Source organism: Aulonocara stuartgranti, assembly GCF_965226115.1.
Source record: "Aulonocara stuartgranti genome assembly, chromosome: 4".
In the NCBI taxonomy this organism is placed as follows: Eukaryota; Metazoa; Chordata; class Actinopteri; order Cichliformes; family Cichlidae; genus Aulonocara; species Aulonocara stuartgranti.
In genome coordinates this window covers 36,557,369-36,579,533 of record NC_138942.1, presented here as the reverse complement: position 1 = coordinate 36,579,533, position 22,165 = coordinate 36,557,369, and the positions used below count along the sequence as shown (strand labels likewise).

The following is a 22,165-nucleotide window of genomic DNA, read 5'->3' as shown; positions in this document are numbered from 1 at the left end:
ACAAACGGGACAGACATGACTGGGGGATAGGACAGGGAGAAAGAATGAAAGAAAGAGAGGGAGAGAAAGAAAACCAAAGGGGAGAAGAGACGGTGAGAAGGGGGGAAGAAAGAAAAGAAAAAACAAACAAACAAACAAAACAAAAAACACCTGGGTCACCTGTATGGAGAAAAAAAAAACAGAGGAGACAGCAAACAACAAAGAGCAACATAATAAAAAAAAAAAGCACCATCACAATAAACTAGCTAGCAGTAGATAACAGTAGATACTAAATAATAACCGATATTGTGCAGCACGCAAGATAGACAGCGCACAATGTGCTTTGAGGCAGCAGCCAAGAAAGCTGTAGTCCGCGTCTGTGAACACCCGTGTGTACACCTGTGTGCACACCTGTGTGGATCAGCATGCTTGTATTCCAAAGGTTTCTCCATGTAATGATCTGCTAGGGAGTGTGGGGGGGCTAAAACTAAAAACAAACTAAAAACTACTTCCAGAAACATTCAGCTTTGATATTAATGAGTTTTTTGGGTTCATTGAGAACATGGTTGTTGTTCAATAATAAAATTATTCCTCAAAAATACAACTTGCCTAATAATTCTGCACTCCCTGTATGATTTAATTATGTTCATTTCAGAAACATGTTTTCTTCAAACTCCTGTAAATGTAACAGGCATCCAGTTTCTCTTTTTTGAGTGAGTGATTAAGAACAAACAGATGTTTCTATATGGAAACACTCTGATTGTTCTTCAGTCCATCGTCTGATTAACCTGACGTTCATATTTCTGAGTGGAACTAAATGATTCCTCCATCATTTCTGTTCTCTCTGTATTCAAGTGCACCATTTGGACTTCTGTTGTTTCTGTTTGATAACTTTAAGTATTAAAGTATTAAAGTGGTTCTTTGTGTCTGGGGGTGGGCGTCCGGGTACACACCGGCTCACTCCTTGGCGGCCGCTTGTCGGGGCCTGGGGCCTGGGGCTCGCTCGGGCCCCTTTGGAGGTGGGGTGCCCCCGGCCTCTCGGCCTAGGGCTCGGTCACTCAGGCGCAGCTGGGGGCCGGCGGAGTTCACGGGCGCGTCACTGCAACTCCCCCTGACTTCTGCTCCGCGGCTGCTGGGCGAGCCCTCATCTGGGACTCTCCTCAGCTCTTACTGGAACAGTGGCGCGGCTGCCCCTCTGTTGGTCTTCCATGGTCTCTTGTGTTCTGGGGGCCTCTGGATGTCTGGAGTTTTGATCTCCTCCATACCCGCTTCACACCCTGGAGGACGGGGCTGTGGCCCCCCCACACTCCCTAGCAGATCATTACATGGAGAAACCTTTGGAATGCAAGCATGCTGATCCACACAGGTATGCACACATGGGTATTCACAGACGCGGACTAAAGCTTTCTTGGCTGCTGCCTCAAAGCACACTGTGCGCTGTCTATCTTGCGTGCTGCACAATATCGTTTATTATTTAGTAAATATTGATATCTATGGCTAGCTAGTTTATTGTGATGGTGCTTTGTTTTCTCTATTATTATGTTGCTCTTTGTTGTTTGCTGTCTCCTCTGTTTGTTTTTGTTTGTTTGTTTGTTTGTTTTTTTTCTCCATACAGGTGACCCAGGAGTTTTGTTTTTTTTTCTCTCTCTTCCCCCCCTTCTCACCGTCTCTTCTCCCCTTTGGTTTTCTTTCTTTCTCTCCCCCTCTCTCTCTCATTCATTCCCCCTGTCCTATTTATTAAAAAAAAAAAAAAAAAAAAAATGACAAAGGATGAACTGAAGCTCTGCCATCACGTAATGTCGCATACTGCTGTTTCTGATGTCATTTAGAAAAAAAAAAAAAAAAAAAAAAAAAAACTTTAAGTATTAAAAAACAAACCCAGTCTTCCACGTGTCACTTTACACCTGATCCCAGTGATATTTCATTCATTTCTGATAAAGTCCAATGGTGTTCATTTATCTGTGCTTAGAGAATTAAAGGCAAACAGTGTTCTGTAAACTTCATTTATAACTTTAATTCTGTGCCAGTAGCTCCTTAATATGACTTTAGTTTGATCAACCTGCAGCAGGTTTCTGCTCAGACTCTGCCACACACACATGTTCTGACCCTGCTGATTCCTGCAGGTCATTTAAAGGAGAGCAGCCTGTGAGTTTAAAGAAAAAAGAACATTTCGGGTCAGATTTACTAACGTCTGCAGCAGCACAAAGACTTCTTTAGATGGTAAAAAGCTGACGGATTTACTGACGAGGCTCAGAGTCAGTTTGGGACTGAAAGCTGTGGACACGAGGATTTTTGTGTCCTTATGTGTTTGTAAGAGTTTCACTTTCAGGAGGAGAAGATTTAAACGAGTCACACAAATGTGAACTACAATGTCTGTGACACACAATTTATGCAAACTGCATGAAATCTGACCTGAAGAAATCCAGTCTTCTGCCTGTTGTGGTTCTTACTAGGGATGGGTATCGAAAACCGGTTCTTGTTGAGAACCGGTTCCCACTGTTTCAATTCCTTGGAATCGTTTGCCATTTTTGCAAACGATTCCCTTATCGATTCCAGTCGCCCCGAATGACGTCACCACGTTGCGGAGCGTCATTTACCTGGCAGGAAACACGGCACGTAAGCGGCTCAAACGCTCAAAAGTTTGGTCATACTTTACGAGAACGGATGACAACAGGGCAACTTGCAATACTTGCAAAGTAGATATTTCATTTAAGGGAGGAAACACTACGAATATGCAAAAGCATTTGCTCACAAAACACGCGATGACCTTAAATGAATGTCGTGTTTTTAATTCCGCTCCGGTCTCGTGAATCTCAACCCAGCAGCAGCGGTAACGTTTGCACGTCCTCTCCCGTTAATGCGGCAGGTAAATAATCAACTAACAGTGCATATTATGTTAGCGCGATCTGCCTTATTACAAACCTGCTATTACTGTGCATTTAGGTGACCATGACGAGAGACAGAGTCTGGCTCAGATGCTGGCAGTTCTTGCTGCAGTCTACCGGTAGCGTCTCCTTTCAGGCAGGATAGACGAATGTCACCGAGCAGTGACTCAGTTTGTGGTCAAAGGCTTGCACCCATTTGCCACAGCAGATGATTTTCAGTAAGTGAATGTGTTTAATTGTAGGCAGGGACATTACTGAATATTCTTGTGTAATTGCTACAGAATAATTTATGTTACACTTTGTTATTGCTACAGAAGAATATTTATTTTATTATTTTACATTTACAATTTTTTTTCCTGGGGATCCTGTGACACCCCATTGAAGAGCCGCAGGCTGGATCTCTTAAGATCTCCCTGTTGGGTTTGTAAGGCCATGTTACTCCTAAATTTCTATCTTGTTCAAAGAGACGATATAAAACAAAGCTCTAAGCTAATCGACCTTAGTGTTCTCCTTTTTAAAAAAGAATCGATAAGAGAATCGAATCGTTAAACAGAATCGAAAGTGGAATCGGAATCGTGAAAATCTTATCAATACCCATCCCTAGTTGTTACAGCTGCTCGTAGGAGAGTTTGTTTGTAGGAGGTGGAGATGTTCTCAGATCAAGTGCGTAATCGTCTCTTTGTGTAGACGCTAAAATCTGTGAGCCAAAACTCTCTGCTCTGAAACTCTTCACTCAGTCCTCACGCTGAGAGTTTAGAGGCTGAACTTCTTGTTCCTCCATAACACTGTTTTCATGAAACAGCAGAAATGAGCTTGTGTTTCTCAGCAGTGCGCACACAGAGAACCGATCCTCTCTGCTCAGTCTGAACAAATCAAAGTGAAACGTCAGTGAAAACACAGCTGCTGATCAAACTGTGTCAGATTAATGCCTCAATGTTTCACTGTGAGGTTAAAAAATACATAAAAATGATTTAAAGAAGTAGGAGGCAGATTTTCACAATAAGAGCACTTTGTTTTTAATTCAGTTAATGTCAAACTGTCATCAACACCTCTGTGTTGTCTCCGTCTCTGAGCAGATTCAGGCATTACTCAAATAATAAAGGCTTTCTTTCACTATTATACTTTTCATTAGTCTCCAGGTTGATGATTATAAACAGAATTATTAAAGTTTTTATCATTTCAGGCTGAAAATCAACATGAATTTGGTTTTAATCAAAGAAGCTCCTTTAATGTGTGTCATTAAAATCCTCACACAGACTTAAAAAGGCGACATTAACATTAAACTAAATGAAAGAAGCTTCAGCTGAGAGCTTCATGCAGTCATCATCAGCAGTTCATAGCAGTCACAGCTCTTTATTACGCAGCTTTGCAGGAATTAAAGTGGCTGAAGTGTCAGAGTTTGTGTGAGAAGCTGCTTCATGGACAGCTGTACACACGTCTTTATTATTTCTTCATAAATCAAACACACAGGTTTGTCTGCAGATGATTTAAAGTGTGTCGTTGTGCAGTTAAAGCTGTTGGTGTGACGCCCTGACCTCCTGTGAATGAAACAGCCAATCAGATCCATCAGAGAGAGAGCAGGAAGTGTTGTGTGTTTGTGACAGAACAAGGAAACAGTGATGATGATGAACATAAAGATCCTCTGATGACGTGCTTGTGTTTCCTGTTACAGTAACGCTTGTTCATCTGTTGCTCTCCTACACTTTCCTATTGTTGAGATTATTCTGTTATCATATGTTACCTTATATATGTAATCAAAGTAGTTGAATTATGATACTGCTGTAGATCATATTATACCCTTTAATATAGAGTGTGTGATCAGTATGTAGTTTAGTCCTCATTATACTTTTGAGTTAAAAGAACATAATCATTTTGTAGTTCATTAGATAAGTGTGCATCACTCTGTATCCTTGATCGGCTGTGAATGTCTTATACTGTTTTCTTGACATGCTTTACTGTTGAATCATCAAGAGAAGGTTGTAAGCAGGAGACTTGGTGTCTAGGGAGATAGACAACATTCCATACCCCCACCTTTGCAGGGAGCAGAGAAGACAGGGAGCCGAGGTCATAATTTAGGCGCCGTAAGAGAGAAAGAATGTGAATGTTTAGGCTTTTACGACTAGGTGGGGGCCACTAGAGAGTATAAAAAGCTGAGTAACCCGTCACCATTTTGAGACATGTGCCTGACCCTCTGCAGGCATCTCTCCTGTCCGGACGTTCTAATGCTCTTATGTGTTGAATTGTATGGAAATAAATGATTGTTGATTGAGCATTTATACACCGAGTATTGTCCTTCCTTCAGCCCAAAGATTCAAAGAATTGGGAGATTTCAACAACTTGGTGCCGTGTGACCCGGATCTTTGGTGTGCTGAGGAGGTGCAGATTTGGCCTTTGGTGAGATCGTGGGGCGAGGCGAACAGAGGACATGTCCAAAAATAAAAAGGCACAGCCTGTTGTATTATACCAAATGTGCATATTGGGCTTTCCAAATTAATCTGTTCGCTGAGTTACACGTATTTTCACATTAAATTGTCGGTGTCTGGTTTTTGGCGCAAGATACTAACAACATAAGTTGAGGCTAAATTCCAGTGTGTTAAATAAACTGCTTCTACCGAGATACTAATAACATACTACATTGGACTAGTTGCAGCCCACTTTACCTTCCACATTTAACTTAGTCTAAAACTGGCTTCTGTAGCAATAATACATTAGAATTTCTTCTGGAGACGCGGCCATAAGTTCAGTACATTGAAGTCGAGGTTTCGAAGTTTGTTTATGGTTACTGTTAAGTCCTTGCTCCTGCCGGCTATGAAATAGAAGTTGTTTAAGGAAAAGCAGATGCTGGCTCACGGTGCAGTTAAACGCTGGCAACGCCGAAAGCGCAACACGTCCGTAGGTTTTGGTTTATGATACGGCGTGTTCCGGTGGTACGGCCGTGAAGTGCAGTAGTGGTTGGTGCTGGTTTCAGTACATTGAATAGAGGTTTGACGGTGGTTTATGGTGTCTGTCGAGTCATAAGGGCTGCGGCCGTAAAATAAAGTAAAATTTTACTTGCCAAGAAGTACATAGAGCAAAACCTGGTTTATGGTGTCGGGTATAACTTCAGGGGACGCAGGCATCACTTTTATGATGCGATTTTGCCCCGTTGTGGCGGTCATAACGCAGAGACAGGGGTATTTGGTCTTTGGTTGTTGTGTTTCAAAAGAATTCTAACAGTTGAGCTCAGAGGTTTCTGTGCAAATTTCTGCTGATGAGGAGCGCTCTCTGTGTGTCTCACTGTGGGTGAGTGTGTGCAAAGCGCGCTCTGGGTGCTGTTTTGTGTGACGCGCGCTCTGAGTGTGTTTCTGGGTGTGAAGTGTGAACACAGTCACAGTGACGGTTGATGTGTTTGAATAGGAGGACATTAGTGCGAAGAGGATGCTTTAAGATCTAAGGTTGACGCCTGGTGTACCTGTGGAAACTAATTTGTTCAAGGTGTGGCGACCCTCCTGGTCGTGGACGCGCGGCCAGGCCCAGCGGCGTCTGGATGCCAAGATGGCAACTTGGGAACTGAGGACTCCCGCATAGCTGCAGAATAACTCTGGAACGGCCGTGTAATCACGGGTTCACAATTATTCTGGAATAGAACAAGAGAATGCTTTTACATCTAAGGTTGAGTTCTATCATAGGTGAAATATAAAAAGGTTGAATTCCTCGTTTCAGTGGTTGAAATTGTTGTGTGCCTGTCCCCTGACGAGTGTGAAATTAAATAAAGAGGGAATTTGGAGCCACATAGAGATAGACGGGCATAATTGGGTGTATTACTCTGTGGTGTAATAAGAAAAATAAGAATAAAAAGAGAGATGGTAAGAGGTGTGTAGTGGAGAATTATAGAGAGAGGAATGTGTTGGGAGACTGACGTACAGTTTACGCTGTCAAGGTGGGCGTGTTGCCTGCTTATCTGTTTAACAGTGATGAAAATGAAATTAAATAAATCTCTTAGTGTGTTAATACAGGAAGCTGCGGACCTGGACCAACTGCCCCCACAAGCACAGCGGCCGAACCAAAATTATAGGTAATGGGAACCACACCCAGCACGAATCAGCAGCTGTGAAACAGACAGCAGCGAGGAGAGAATTAGAGGAGGAATGAAGGTTTTAAGAGCACATGAAATTCGGTTGAATTTTGGGGCCAACGGACTTGTGGAGGTTGGGAAGGCGTCCGGAGCATCACAACAAAAGGTGAAACAAAAGCACACACAAGCAGAGAAATGTGAGAGAAAGGCTCCTTTTAAGGTAACGCCTAGTTTGAGAAAAAGTTAAAATTAACCTGCCTGCCTACAAAATGCACACTCATGCAATGAAGAAACAGCTTACACTCATGAACACGTGAAGATTTTACAGCAAGTTTAAAGCAGCGAAACTTAACATACTTCTGTTGTTAAATAATAAAGTTTATACATTACTGACAAAGAAACTCTCTGGGTTGCAGGACAACAATTTAACAAAAAAGAAAAAAGAAACACTGGTCTAACCAACCAGGCAAGACACAACAAATTTAGTGGTAAAAAGAGTCAAATTGTGACATGTTTTCTGCTGATTGATTAATACAAGTGATTTCTGAATGAAAGAAAAGTCCATTTTTGGGCTTTTGAACATGATCTTAAGAATTTTAATATGTACCTGTGTTGTCCTGTCAGCTTGGCGGGTCATGAGTGGATTATATGGTGAGAAAAAACAAAAAAAGGGGGAGAGAAGGCTGACACAGGGCCTGGTCCCGGTGTTTCTCCCCTCTCTGAATGACACAGCCAACACAACATCATTTTCCTGTTCGTTTGTTTTTGTTTTTCGTTTGTTTTGTTCTGTTTTTGTTTTTTCTCTTTATGCTTAATTACAGGCTGCTTTGCGGCCCTGAAAGCCGAGGCTGAACTGGACTCCTGCTCTCCCCTCTACGTGACCCTGACCAAATGCTGCAACAGCTGGACCCACAACAACGACCTGAAAATGTCAACAGTGCTGCAGGAATGTGATCTCATGCAGCAGAGACGGAGAGCACTAAACCCAAGGCCCGTTTCACTACACGGGGGAAAATTCTCAGTCAGCTTCAGCTGACAGAGCGGTGACGAGACGCCCGCCAAGCCCGAATGAAAAGTAAGGCCGAGCAAAAGAATGCTGACCTTGATAACTCTGCATTAAAACTGTGCAGGACAGTGATGGACCAACAATGATCATCGGGCAGCAAAAAGGGCGGGACCGAGACAGGAGGAGTAACTGAGGTCAGAAGGCACCTCAGAATGGACAAAAACACAGAAGAAGATGCAGGTTTCACCTGCGGTGAACATCGACACTGGAGAAAGGACTGCCCCAATTGGGGTCAGAACCAGGACGGACTGAACTTTGAGCAGCAGCAGCAGCAATGGTCGCAAACAGACTGAAAAGGAGGGGGGCAGGACCCCAGGGCATGCTTCAGGCCGTGGTTTACCCAGAACACCAGAACAGGGAAGTGATGAACACACACACACACACACACACACACACACACAGACACACACACACACACACACACACACATTGGAATGCTGATTCACTGAGAGTGATGCACACACATACACGCTGATGCAATGAAGAATGCTTTGCTTATGCTGATATGCAAAATGCTGCACACAAACATCCCAATACATAATTTTTATGAGGAGCCATTGATTACCATTGATTACTTAGAATGTGTTATATGTCACCTAGAGGGCATTCAGGTAGAGTTAATAAGGTTTAAAACGGTTTGGTTATGAAAACAATGTCTGTGCGTGATGTCTGTTTATGGCTCAAGGCCTTGACTGAATTCTTTGCTGTGCTTCACACAGCCCTGATGAGGAACAGTGGCACAGAGTGAAAATGATGAAGTAATAGTGTAAGTTTAGGTCGGAGTACGGCATTTTCTGTGATTGAGTTTTAATTCAAGGAGGAACAAAAGGTGTTACGGCACCTGAAGTTCTCATTCCCACACAATATTGTCCCGGCAGGAAGCAAAATGTTCCTGTGAATTTCTGGTTGATTGTTTGGTTTTGCTCAGCGCTAGCTTGATTTTATCAGTGAGCTTTGGCTTGTGTTCTTTCTCGTAAGCGAGAGAGGGATAGTTTTATGCTTGGACATGTCTGCAACGGGCCCTAGTTTGTGTTACTTTTATTAGTATTTTGTTTGTTACGTCTGTTTTCCTTTTTGTTACAGTGCACTGAGGAAAAAACACATCTGAGATCCACCAGTGGTGATGTGGTGATATTTTGTGAGTTCATGATTTAACAATCAGCTCTTTAAACCAGGCCTGAAAGATTGAGATTTAAAGCGCTATAAAATATTATTACTGTAAACAGTTGCAAAGTATTTTTCTCCATGATTGTAATTGGCTTGGGAGAAATTCACTTATAGGGAACACTGATCTAAAAGGATTGCACCGAGTCAATCCGGCCCAAAAAACAACAAGGAAATGTTTTCCTTTAAAATGATGACGTCATCTTGCTGGTGATGGAGGCTCGAATAGGTTGCGCGTGAGACTCCATTATCAGCAACATCTGGTATGAATGTGTATGGAGGTATGCATGTGAATGGACTGTGATGGACTGACGACTAAAAGTTTTGACTGACTTGATACTGAGACAATGACTGCACCAACTTTAGGATTAGTAAATGCCAACAAACAATTCACCCAGCCGGCAAGAGAAGGGTGGATGCTTCGCTTTGTTTTGTTTTGTTCTTGCAGGAGCAGGAGGATAAGAGAGACTGGAGGAGGAGACTGTAGCTTCACAGGCGAGTGTGGAACTGAGATTTAAACCGTTGGTTGTTAATTTTGAGTTACTGATGTTTGCATTAAGAAAAACTGTGCTATAGTAGCTTCGTTTTGATTAAGGTATCATGTTATATTATTGGGAATGCCAAATGATACAGTGGAAAAAACTTTTGATATCACTCATGACTGGAATATGTTACTATTGACCATAGAAGGTCACTGTAAAAAAAGTCAGTTAAAGTTTATAGAGGAAGATCGCCAAAACCTTAACAATGTTTATGAATAACAGGGGAATGGTAGACTTGCCATATTCAAAATAGAGATATGCCAATTTTGTATGAAGCACATGACTGATAACTGTTCTGTCCTGAGCTTTTGTTTTTTATAGCACCCACTTGACCACACCAACAGTTTTCACACCAAAGGAGGGGAATTGCAAATATTGGAGGGAGGAATACTAATAAAAGTGGAAGTTGAGTTTGAACATGAAACACTGGTGATATGAAAATTTCCATGAGTTTATTTGTGTGTTTAATAATTTAGCTATGGTAAGACTTAAGCTTATAATGTGTTAGACTTAGAAATGGTTCATTAATCTTTGATTTCTTCTACACACACATAGATTATGATTAGAATAAGTCCGGAATATAACATTTTGAACCAAAATTTGAATCATTAGAAGAACAATGGATAACAATATTAGATTATCAAGGCTAGGGAGAGAGGTGTTTTGTTTTTCTGTCTCTTGCAGAGAAAGGAACAGACACCAGACGGGGACACGGAGTTATGAGGACCCCTAACAGCAGAGACAGATGTAGGGACTGCCGAGACAGCAACTGGGGTCAAGTGTCATGACGTTTGGGCTCCTTGAGAAGATGGATCCCATGAACACAGCAATAACCATGAAGGGGTTGGCGGAAACCAGGAACACCAGACCAACGAGGTTCGAGAGGCTCTTGGCAAAAAGGGGGACACGGCGGTGACCACAAACCCATAGATCTTTGTTTGAAATCGGGGCAGAATAATCCCCAGAACTGTGCAACGACTAAAGGGTGGTCTAACCCCGGAGGTCGAAGGAAGAAGCTGAGAATCACCCAACTGGAAGATATTGGTAGCTGCAGCAATAAAAAATAAAGCTGTGGGAAAATTGGGGAGTGATGGGAGAGTCATCTGTAACTGATGGTATGGTTGTAAATCTAACTTTGCTTGCATCTGAACTGCGTAAACACAGAGGTCATCACACATATGGTCCACCCGTTAAAGGGGGACAGAGGGCCTCAGGACCAAGGAGACGTGGACATTGCAACATTAGAGTGTATGTTGTAAGTGATCTCTTTGAGAAAAGAGATCAAAGGGGGAATGTTGAGATTATTCTGTTATCATATGTTACCTTATATATGTAATCAAAGTAGTTGAATTATGATACTGCTGTAGATCATATTATACCCTTTAATATAGAGTGTGTGATCAGTATGTAGTTTAGTCCTCATTATACTTTTGAGTTAAAAGAACATAATCATTTTGTAGTTCATTAGATAAATGTGCATCACTCTGTATCCTTGATCGGCTGTGAATGTCTTTACTGTTTTCTTGACATGCTTTACTGCTGAATCATCAAAAGAAGGTTGTAAGCAGGAGACTTGGTGTCTAGGGAGATAGACAACATTCCATACCCCCACCTTTGCAGGGAGCAGAGAAGACAGGGAGCCGAGGTCATAATTTAGGCGCCGTAAGAGAGAAAGAATGTGAATGTTTAGGCTTTTACGACTAGGTGGGGGCCACTAGAGAGTATAAAAAGCTGAGTAACCCGTCACCATTTTGAGACATGCTGCTGACCCTCTGCAGGCATCTCTCCCGTCCGGACGTTGTAATGCTCTTATGTGTTGAATTGTATGGAAATAAATGATTGTTGATTGAGCATTTATACACCGAGTATTGTCCTTCCTTCAGCCCAAAGATTCAAAGAATTGGGATTTTTAACACTATAAATAAAGGAGAAAAAGTCCGTTTAGTTTCATTTCCTAGAGCTCAGAGTTACACTTCACATTCCTGCAGTCACATCAGAATCAGAAACTTTATTGTCATTGTCATGAGAACAACAAAATGAAGAATGGTCCCCGATCATTGCATCATCCCTAGCAATATCAAAATATAAATAAAACAATAAAATTCAATAAATAAAATAGATAGAATACTTAAAATACTAATAAGATATAACAGTAAAACATTCACATACATTCCCACACACATGCTTCAGACCGTGCATAGATTAACACAAGAGTGGCGTGATGGACATTTTTTTTGTAGTATTCAGATGTGTTATTGCAGTTGGATAACAGCTGTGTTTGAGTCTATTAGTCCTTGCTCTGATTGCCCTGTACCGTCTGCCTGAGGGCAACAGTTCGAACAGGGAGTGGCCAGGATGTGAGGTGTCTTTTATGATGTTTTGGGCCTTTTTAAAACAGTGGGCGTTGTGTAGAACTTCCAGTGTGGGGAGAGGGCAGCCAGTGATCTTTTGGGCGGTGTTAATGATCCCTTGGAGTGCTTTCCTCTGAGCCCCTGTGCAGCTAGTGTACCAGATGCATATGCAGTAAGTTAGAACACTCTCAATGGTGGCTCTGTAGAAGGACACCAGCAGTCTCTGTGTGATGTTATTCCTCCTGAGAATTCTCAGGAAGTACAGTCTCTGTTGGGCCTTTTTCAGCAGCTCGGAGGTGTTCACACTCCAGGAAAGGTTCTCCTCTATATTGACTCCCAGGAAGCGGAAGCTTGCCACCCTTTCTACACAGTCCCCATTTATGAATAGTGGTTGGATCTCTGCCTTTTTCCTTCTGAAGTCTATTATGAGTTCTTTGGTTTTTGAAGTGTTGAGGAGGAGGTTATTGGCCTTACACCATGACGTCAGCTGCTCCACCTCGTCTCTGTACGTAGACTCGTCTCCCTTGGAAATGAGCCCCACCACTGTGGTGTCATCTGCAAATTTCACAAAGATGTTGCTGTGGTGGCGAGGAGTGCAGTCGTGTGTGTAGAGAGAGTAGAGCAGTGGACTGAGCACACAGCCCTGGGGTGAGCCAGTGCTGAGACTCAGGGCTGAGGATGTGTGATGGCCAACTCTGACTCTCTGTCTACGGCCCGAGAGGAAGCTGTTGATCCACATGCAGGTGCTGTATGGAAGCCCCAGGTCTTGTAGCTTGGCCACCAGTTTGTGTGGAAGGATGGTGTTAAAAGCTGAGCAGTAATCCACGAAGAGCATCCGCACATAGCTACCATGCTCTTCCAGGTGAGTTAATGCAGCATGGAGTGCTGTGGCTACAGCGTCTTCCGTGGATCGGTTTGCTCTGTAGGCAAACTGGTGTGGATCCAGGCTGCGGGGCAGGGCTGCTGTGATGTGTCTGCGGACCAGCTTCTCAAAGCATTTCATTACCACTGGGGTGAGTGCCACCGGTCTGTAGTCATTCAGGCCGGTGATGTGGGGCTTCTTAGGCAAGGGGACTATGGTGGAGGACTTCAGGCAGAGTGGGACAGTCGCCTGTGCGAGGGATTTGTTGAAAATCCTGGTGAAGATCCCAGCCAGCTGTCCTGCACAATCCCTCAATATTCGACCTGGCACACCATCAGGACCCGCCGCCTTCCTCGGGTTAACAGCCTGCAGCATGCGCCTCACCTCGTGCTCTTCCAGGGTGAGGGTGGTGCTGCTATGGGTGGCGTGTTGCTGCTGTGGCTCCAATACCTCCGGTACCCTGGTCTCAAAGCAGGCAAAGAAGATATTCAGCTCCTCTGCCAGCTCCAGGTCACCGTCCGCAGCTCCGAGATTGATCTTATAGTTGGTTAGGTGCTGGATGCCTTGCCACACCTGCCAGCTGGTATTACTCTTCAAATGGTCCTCGATCCTCCTCCTATAGTCCCCCTTTGCCTCTCTGATGCCTCTCTTCAGGTTGGATCGGGCTGTGGTGTAGTAATCCCTGTTGCCAGACCTGAACGCAATGTTCCTCTCCTTCAGCAGCTGCCCAAACTAAAGCTTCACTTTGGTCCAACATCTACATGTTAACATGAAACACAGACAGACTCAGAACATCTGGAACATCTGCACTTTGACCCAAACTGTTATAGCAGGATATTTTCTACATATTTCTTATGTTGGACCTGTTTGAACTGTAAATGACCTGTAATCATCTGTAAATGGTGTGAGACACACTGAGGCCACCTACAGGGCAGCTGGGGAACAGCAGGGATCTGGAATCATATGAGACGTTAGTGAGTGAGAAGAACAAACGGACTTAAGATGGCTCGAAGTGATCAAAGTTAATCTAAAACAGAAGATAAATCCACTGATTCTTTGTAAAGTTCATCTGCTGCTCACATGAATCCATGAAAGATTTATTTCACTGAATGTTTCTTCAAAGCTCATTTCAACCTGTTGAAGTCATGAATGAAAGTGCAGACTGAGAGTGGATCACATGATGTTTAAGGTTTGTCATGTGACATGTTCAGTATTGTCACACATGTCTAGATTGTCCCTGATATCATAACTGCTCAAACACTGATGATTATATTTGAAGAATTATTCCTGATGGCAGCAAAGTTTGAATGGAGCTCTCTGTCTGTGCTGATTTGTCGCCCTCTGGAGGTCAAAGCACAAACCTACAGGGCAGGTGAGGAACAGCAGGGATCTGAAATCATACGAGATGTTAGTGAGAAGTTAGAACAAACGGACTTAAGATGGCTCGAAGTGATCAAAGTTGGTCTAAAACAGAAGATAAATCCAAAGCAGCATCAGATGAATGTTACCATTTCCAGTTACGGCGCCCTTCATCTAATATGGAAATGTGTTGTTTTTTTGCCGTGTTGTTGTTCTTCCTATTGTGTTTAGGCCAGAGATGCTCTTCAAACAGCGGACAGACATGACCACATTACAAGAACATGGTGTGAGTCTGATTTGATATTCCAGTCAACGCTGAGAGACCTTAACCAGGAAGTCAGAGGTCAGCTGATGCTGCGAGCAGGAAGTGAACCAAGGGAAAGGTCCACTCTACTCAATCTCAAAGAAAATATGCTGGTGTTTGTTGATGTTGATGGTACAATAAAAATATATAATATAATAAATAATAAAATATCATGTGATGATGAGATGTGTTGTTGGTGTTTGTATTTTCTGTAAATGTCTTTTTTAATGTAAATGCTTTGTTCCAGACGGACAGGGAATCAGTTGCTGTACGATGACATCATCTTGATGTTGACGAGGAGGGCGAGAAAAACTAGTTTTGTCCTGCAGATGGCGATCTTGCACCGTGTTCAGAGAGCCGACACTTTGATGGTGCTGCTCTACTCAGCTTACTTTAGCCTGGGTTGGACTCTATATGAGCAGCTTCCACTCTGGTTTCACTCTTAAACACACTTGTTTGATTTCACTTGTAAAAGTTGAAGAATAAATATTTTATTACAAAATTATTTGTTGATGCATTTTTTTAGGGTCAAATATCTTGTTTGATTTGAGGAATGAACTGTTAGGGTGGAAAAAGTGAATCAGGTTAAAATAGTGGTGCTTTATATCAGTGAAGATGTATAATGTAATTTAAAATGTTGATGATGGGTTGTAGTGGGCTTGTACTTACAAAACTGCCTCATTTTATTGGAACGATCCACAGTTGCATCCATTCACGGATGACATCTGACATCATTTGACATCTGGTCTGAACACGTTTGTACACAAGATGCCTCAGTTCTGGATGTTCCCACAGACTCCTCTGTGCACCTAAAGAAAAGGTCAAGGGTCAGCAGCACATGTAGTTGGGACAATTCTTCAGTCGAACAAACTACACAATCATTTTCCTCCAATGACGACTTTTCACTTGCAGAAATGGTCCTGTGTGATTTCCAGGCTGTGATATAAAAACTAGTTCCTAATGGCAGCGACTCACTCAGTAAACATGTGTTTCCTTCACCAACCTCACACACAGATCCAATAAGATCAGGAAGTGGGCAGTATAGTACAATATGTGTTATTCTGTGCTGCACTGCCCAAACTAAAGATCTGCTGAAGTGTTGGAAATGATCCAGATGTTTATTTTGGACGATACAGCAGAAGATCAGACATGAAAGTGGAGATAACACAGAAGACCTGCAGCAAAGGTCAGAGGTCAGACTGGGCCCTGGATTCAACAATGAGCCAATGATCATCAAGCAGTGACTAAAGCAGAGCCCTGACCTTCTGACATTCATCACACAGTCAGAACAAATGTCTGCTGATGACTTCATCTCATGAAACGACTGATAGATGTCAGTTCATTGATCAGCTGAGCTGCTGATCTTCATCGTCACAGAAACATTCAGCTTGTTTCAATCAGTAAATAACTCCCACTACTCCCAGTTTGAACTGTTCCCACTCAAAATGCTGTGAGAACAATGATCATTGTAGGACTTCACAAACATCACGTGTTGTTTTCCACATGTAAGATCAGCAAACACACAGAAACTTCCTGTTGCCACACACGGCCTCTAAAATCTCTTCCACGCTTTCTGTCTGAAGTCCACTCTCTGTGTCGGATCCACAGGAAACAACAAGATCTTATTAACATGGTTTTCAATGTGTCTCCTTCCAAAAAGTCCAACCAATGAACAAATGTGTGTATTTGTGGAGGCCGAACAAAAGCATGACACATTTCTCTGTTTCTATAAACTGGAGTCAAACACAAACATGAAGAGTTTCACTGACAGACTCCAAAATGCCCCCACAGTGGATCAAAGGGAAATCCTACAGTGTGGCCAGAGACTCTTAATGGCTCCAACATCAACACATCCACAATGTTGGATCCAGTTCTGCCTCACAGAGTTACTAAGACACACCCTCTGCCAGCATCACAACAGCTCCACCTGCTTCACCTGCCTCCTCAGCATCTGTACACCTGAAGAGAAAAGAAAGGCTCCAACAGCTCAAATCTACAAAGGATTCATGAAGTTTCATCCAACAATAACATGTTTGCCTTCCACAGTGTGCTGTTAGACACCACTGTACCTCTGCCATTTCAAAAAGAGCAGCTTGGGAACATTTTGGCTCCAAACACTTTGTGTTTAAGTTCTTTGTTTTCTTTGTGAAGCCGACAACATCTGGAGCTTTGTGACTCATAGAAACATCATTTTGTTCTTTAGATGACAGCAGATTGGGACTGAATAATCAATCACTATCAAACCAATAAAGACAAACATGCTGATTTTACAGGAACTTTGTTGGAGAAGCTGCAAAGACATGAAACTGGTGGAGATCCCAAACCAGTTGATAGTGCTGGTTATTCCAAATAAAGCTGTTTCCCTTTGAGATGAAATGACTTTGTGTCCTGATATATAATAAAGATGTTGTTGTTTTTGAGCCCCTGTATTAAAAGTAGCTTAAAGTCAGCTTGAGTTTGATGTCTTTATGTCAAAGCTGCTCATGATGTTGAGCTGCTGATGGAATAAAAACAATATAAAAGCATGTAGTCCAGACTTAAATGTAGCCTGTTGTTAGCTGAGGTCCACACACAGTGTTTGACAGTGTAAAGTGTGTGAAAGGGCTGCTGGTGGAGCTCACTAGGATGAGCAGGTGACCACGAGGTGGAGAGCAGCTGGCCTGGCTTTGACCCGGGCCACGCCCCCTTTCTCTCTGCTTTGCTGTCACTTATCTTCACTGCTCTGTCCAATAAAGCTGAAAAAGGCCCCGAATCAAAGAAATCTGCTGCAGCCTCTGAAACGTCTTCTGTTTCCTTCCCGACGGCTTTTTCACCGTCAGCCCATCAGACAGTCCAGCAGCATTTATGATGATGTCATGATGTTGAAGAGGCTGCTACGGTGGCCTCCCATGACCCCCAGCCTCATCACAGCTGAGATGCAGACATTTGAAACCATTCAGCAGACAACTGAATAACAGTCCAACACAACAGTCTGTGTGCAGACACACACTGACCTTTCATATAGTCAAACACAGCTGGTTGAGTCATTTCTCTGTGAGTCTAAAGTGAATCTAGTATTTGAAAGTCCACTTCCTGTATTTGTTGTTGAAGACTTCTTCAGCTTCTTCTCAAGGACATCAGCTGCTTGTTTGGCAGCAGAGGCAGTTAAGAAGCTTCCTGAAAAACACTGAACAGTGAGTTCACTGTGGCATATGACAGATTCAGCTTTCTGTGTGCAAATGTGTCTGTGTCGACCTTTCAAATGCTGTTGAATCCAAAACATCAGCGGCTCCTCGGCTGCTCACTTCATGCACTTCTGTCTGTGTGACAGTCCAATGACATCACAGCTGTTTCCAGCCCCAGTGTCTCAGGACTGGACACCTTTAAACATGTCGAGGATCAAACAGCGTCCAGCTAAACACACATGAAACTATCAGAGCTGACAATCATTCCAATAACATCTAATGGTACATGTATGTAGACACAGGACTACAAGGAAATGGCTCTCAGCATCTGGCTGTGGGAACACATGAGTCCCTGTTTGTGTTCAGATTGTGTGCATGTTTTAGACGTGTGTCACATGTAGAAACACAACAATCCCACAATGACACACAGATGTGTTTGACACAGCTGTGCAGCTGTAAGTTGTTTCTAATGATTCATTGAAGCTCTTCTAACATTCTGGAGACGATCAGTACATGAATCTGTTCAACACGACAACAATTTGACTTCAGTGTGAACGTTTGCATTAAATAACCTTCTTCATCCAGCTGACAGCATCTTCATCCTATGATGTGAACAGTTCCTCCTGTTGATGACAAACCTCTGACAGGATCTGCTTGAGGAGCTTTTTCATGTGCAGCTCTCTGAGCTCAGGGCTGAGCTGCTGTTTCATCTTTAAGAGCTGCTGCCTCCTCGCCGGACTTGTTCTCCTCTTCTTCTCCTAATGACACCATCTCTGCTTCATATAAAATTCAATAAAGATGCTGACATGTTTCTGTAGCAACAACATCATTGAATCTAGAACAACTGGAGCCAAACCAGTGGCTCTGCTGGGATCACTGGTGAGCCAACACTTCCTTGTTGATGCAGATTTCAGGGCTTCCTTTTGCTCCTCCGTTATAACTGTTCTCTCTTCTCAACACATGATGACACAAAGGAATCAGCAGTGACAAAGATGATGCTGAAGAGAAGCACACACTTCACACATATAACAGAGCAGTGCAGTTACACACACCTCTGCTCGACATCAGGCCTCAAACAAAGACACAAAACACTAACTTGACTCTAAACAGAAGAAACGAGCAGCTGTTTCTGTTCTGTGCTTATTTATATTTGACACACATGCTTCTCTTTGTGCAAACACACATCGCACTATAAGGGTAACCTCGCACACAATGATTGGACAGCACAGTGATGATGCTGGGAGATCCTATACGCAGCAACACAGAAACACTGAGAACTTTAAACAATGATGGAAAGTGTTATAAATGACTTGTTGGCCTCTGATCTGTCACAAACAGCTGAAACGTGTCTCTCATGAGTCACATGAAGGTTTTTGACAGAAAGGACAAAAAGTAGCTGCAGTCAGTTTGTGTCATTTTTATATTTATTCATCTGGGAGAAAAATCTGAGGGACATTAAAATGTGTTTTCAACAGAGACAAGAACATGAATATAACAGAACAGGTAAATGAACATGTTTCAAGTAAACAGCTGGACTGATCAGGTCCAAACACAGAGTGATAAACTTGTCAAACAGCTGTCATATCTTTATATAGAAGCTCTTTATAAATGCTGCTCACTGCAGTCTGTTTACTAATAATGTCAAAGTGTTAGAAACACAGAAACATCAGAATGGTCTTTGTTCACAGAAAGCTGTCTGGGATCCTTTGTTGTTCTTTTGATGCAGAGTTACATTATAAATATAAAGAGTTATTTCAGAGTCTCATCAGTTTTCCTGCATGTCTTTATTTAACACATCAGCAGGGCTGAAGCTCTCATGTTAAACACACACTGATCTATGGACACGTTCATGTGTTTCTAACAGAACCAGGCTGTTATCAGCCTGCACTAACATTATGTCACACACACTGAATGTAACAGTGACAGTTTACATCATCACACAATCAGCTGTGATTGTTTCACTGTCATCAAACGAGTCAACAGGAAGTAGAATCAATAGAAACCAATCATTTCCTGACAGCATGTCTGATGGAAATAAGTGCAGATTATGTATGAAGTCTAACTGCACACAGTAACTGTGTTACAATAAGGACTTAACAGCGCCCTCTGCTGGAGTGTTTCAGTACTGCGTTAACTAGAATACACCACCTCCTCCTCACACCACCTGCTACAGCTCTACTCTTCTATGACTACAGTCATCCACAGCACTGATGTGAGGTCACATGGTTCATATGTAAGGAGCACAGCTGACCTCAGGTCAGTTTAATGACTGTGAGCAGCAGCTGTGTTATTGTCACTGTGACAGGGAGACACTCTCAGACACAGCGCTCATGTCAGCTTGTTCTCATGCAGGAGGATCAGGAGCTCCATGTTTGTCTTTCTGTTTGAATCATGATGTGTTTGTGCCATCAGAGTCTGTCATGAGTACTCAGGGTTTCACAGCAGCTCTTCTGGATGCTGACGAGGACTCCAACCTCATGTTTCACCTCTCTGAGCTTCTGATGTCTGTGAACACTCGTGTTTCTTCTCTGGGCTCATCTGGACAAAAACACCTTTCTGTGTTTGGCTGCAGCCTCATTCTGACTGACAGGAAGTGTGTTATCCATGAGCTGCACTTCTGTGAGGAAGTTTCCTGCTGTGTTTCCTGTCTGTGGACAAACACGAGTGTTCCAGCTGAGGACTTGGTTCCTTCCACCTGTCCATACAGGACATCACGCTGTCTGCAGCTCTGTAAATGCAGCTCCAGGTCCTTCCACGTGCTGCTCTGTATTTGTGCAGTTTGTAGTGTGTCCTGGGAAACGTAGCACACATGGTGTTCTTCTGCTGTTTCCTCCTTTCACTGAGTGTGAAACACTGACGCTGTGCTGTTGTTCACAGAGGGGAGCTGATTCTAGCTGCAGCTGGACTCTGTCATCTAACTGAATGTGTTGGTGCTGATCACGGGGCTCTGAGGGGGGAGCAGCAGGAGGACTCTGGATGCTGACGTCAGTGTATCTGTGGAAGCTCCCACAGCGTGTCTGTCATTCAATATTGTGCTGTATATTGTATCTATGCAAAGATGAACAGACTGTGTGTTCACTGGTCTCTGTGCTGCAGCTCTGATGTCATCATCACTCCCTCCTCCACCCTCAGCAGTCCCAGCATGCTGCTGTGGTGCACCCCACCCTCACTCTACACCTGAGCCACAGACCACACCCTCCACCTCAATATACACCACAGTTTTCTCTGCTGTGGAAATGAGATCAGGAGGAAATCATCATTATTATTATTTAATAAACGCTCACATTAATGTGGGCTTATTTGTTTCATATTAGAAACATTAGTTGAGTGTTTTTAGTATAAAATGGTCAAAGTCCCTCTTTTTGCTCCTCCCCTCACCTGTGGATGGGCGGTGCTGTTACCGTGGTGACAGCTTGGATGTGTTTCAGTCCTGCCTGGTTATCACTGCAGGAATCTTTCACATTTATTACAGGTAATAACTCTGATTTTTCTGTGTATTATGAACCAAATGTATCCTGATACACACAGAGATGGATGAGCAGAGGTTTTTTTTGCAGTTTATGTAGTTACTATGGACTTAATGCACACATATTATTAAAATTAGGGCTATAACAGTTGTATTGATGTATAGCAACTTGAAATGCTCCCACAAATGGCTCCACAGCATGTAAAAATATAACAAAAGCTCTGGCGGACTTGGTTCTGTGGTCAGTCTTAAAGGGTGAAGTTAAACTCTGTAATCTTCACTGTGTCACAGAGTTCAGTGAGTCCCGTTATTCACAGTATCAATCAGATCATCAGAGAACAGCTGATCAGCAATCAGTGGTGCCAACAGCGCCTCCTGTGGTGAGAGGATGCAATAATGCAATGTAGCATTTTTCCACTCAACACTTGCAGTCATGGAAACTGTCTGTTGGATCAGCACAGGGACACTGAGGAACCAGACCAGAACCTAAACCCAGGATAAAGAGTTTGAGTGAATGTGGTGTTGAAGGTGTGGAGGTGGATCAGAGTGTCAGAGGAGACTCTGTAGAAGGACAGAGTGCCAGCAGGACAGTCCACATACACTGCTGCTCTGTTAGAGACAGAGGAGGAGGAGGAGGAGGAGGAGGAGGAGGAGATGGATGTTTGTATCTTATTGTGCCAGACATAACCAGGACCATCATCAGAGCAGATCAGACTCCAGGACTGATCATTCCATCCAAACTCACAGTCATCACTGCCTCCTTTCCTTCTGATGCTTCTGTAACTCACTGATATATAAACGTTTCTTCTCCACTCGACCTCCCAGTAACAGCGACCAGTCAGACCATTTCTACACAGCAGCTGACGAACATCAAATCTGTCTGGATGATCAGGATATGACTGAACCTCCTCCACACATGTCACCTTCCTGTTGTTGTCAGACAGTTGGAGCTCTGTGTTCACTGTGTTT

The 22,165-nt window shown here is 43.1% G+C and overlaps 1 protein-coding gene across 1 annotated transcript in view; it reads right to left on the bottom strand.

The window, feature by feature from the left end:
• Window positions 1–20,453: 20,453 nt before the first annotated feature.
• LOC309704929 (protein NLRC3-like) overlaps window positions 20,454–22,165 on the bottom strand; it is a 24,929-nt gene continuing 23,217 nt past the window's right edge. Inside the window, exon 11 of the mRNA XM_082530442.1 lies at window positions 20,454–22,165. This exon is cut by the window's right edge and continues 25 nt beyond it. Within this exon, the coding sequence (XP_082386568.1) occupies window positions 21,649–22,165 (517 nt within the window). The 3' untranslated portion in view covers window positions 20,454–21,648.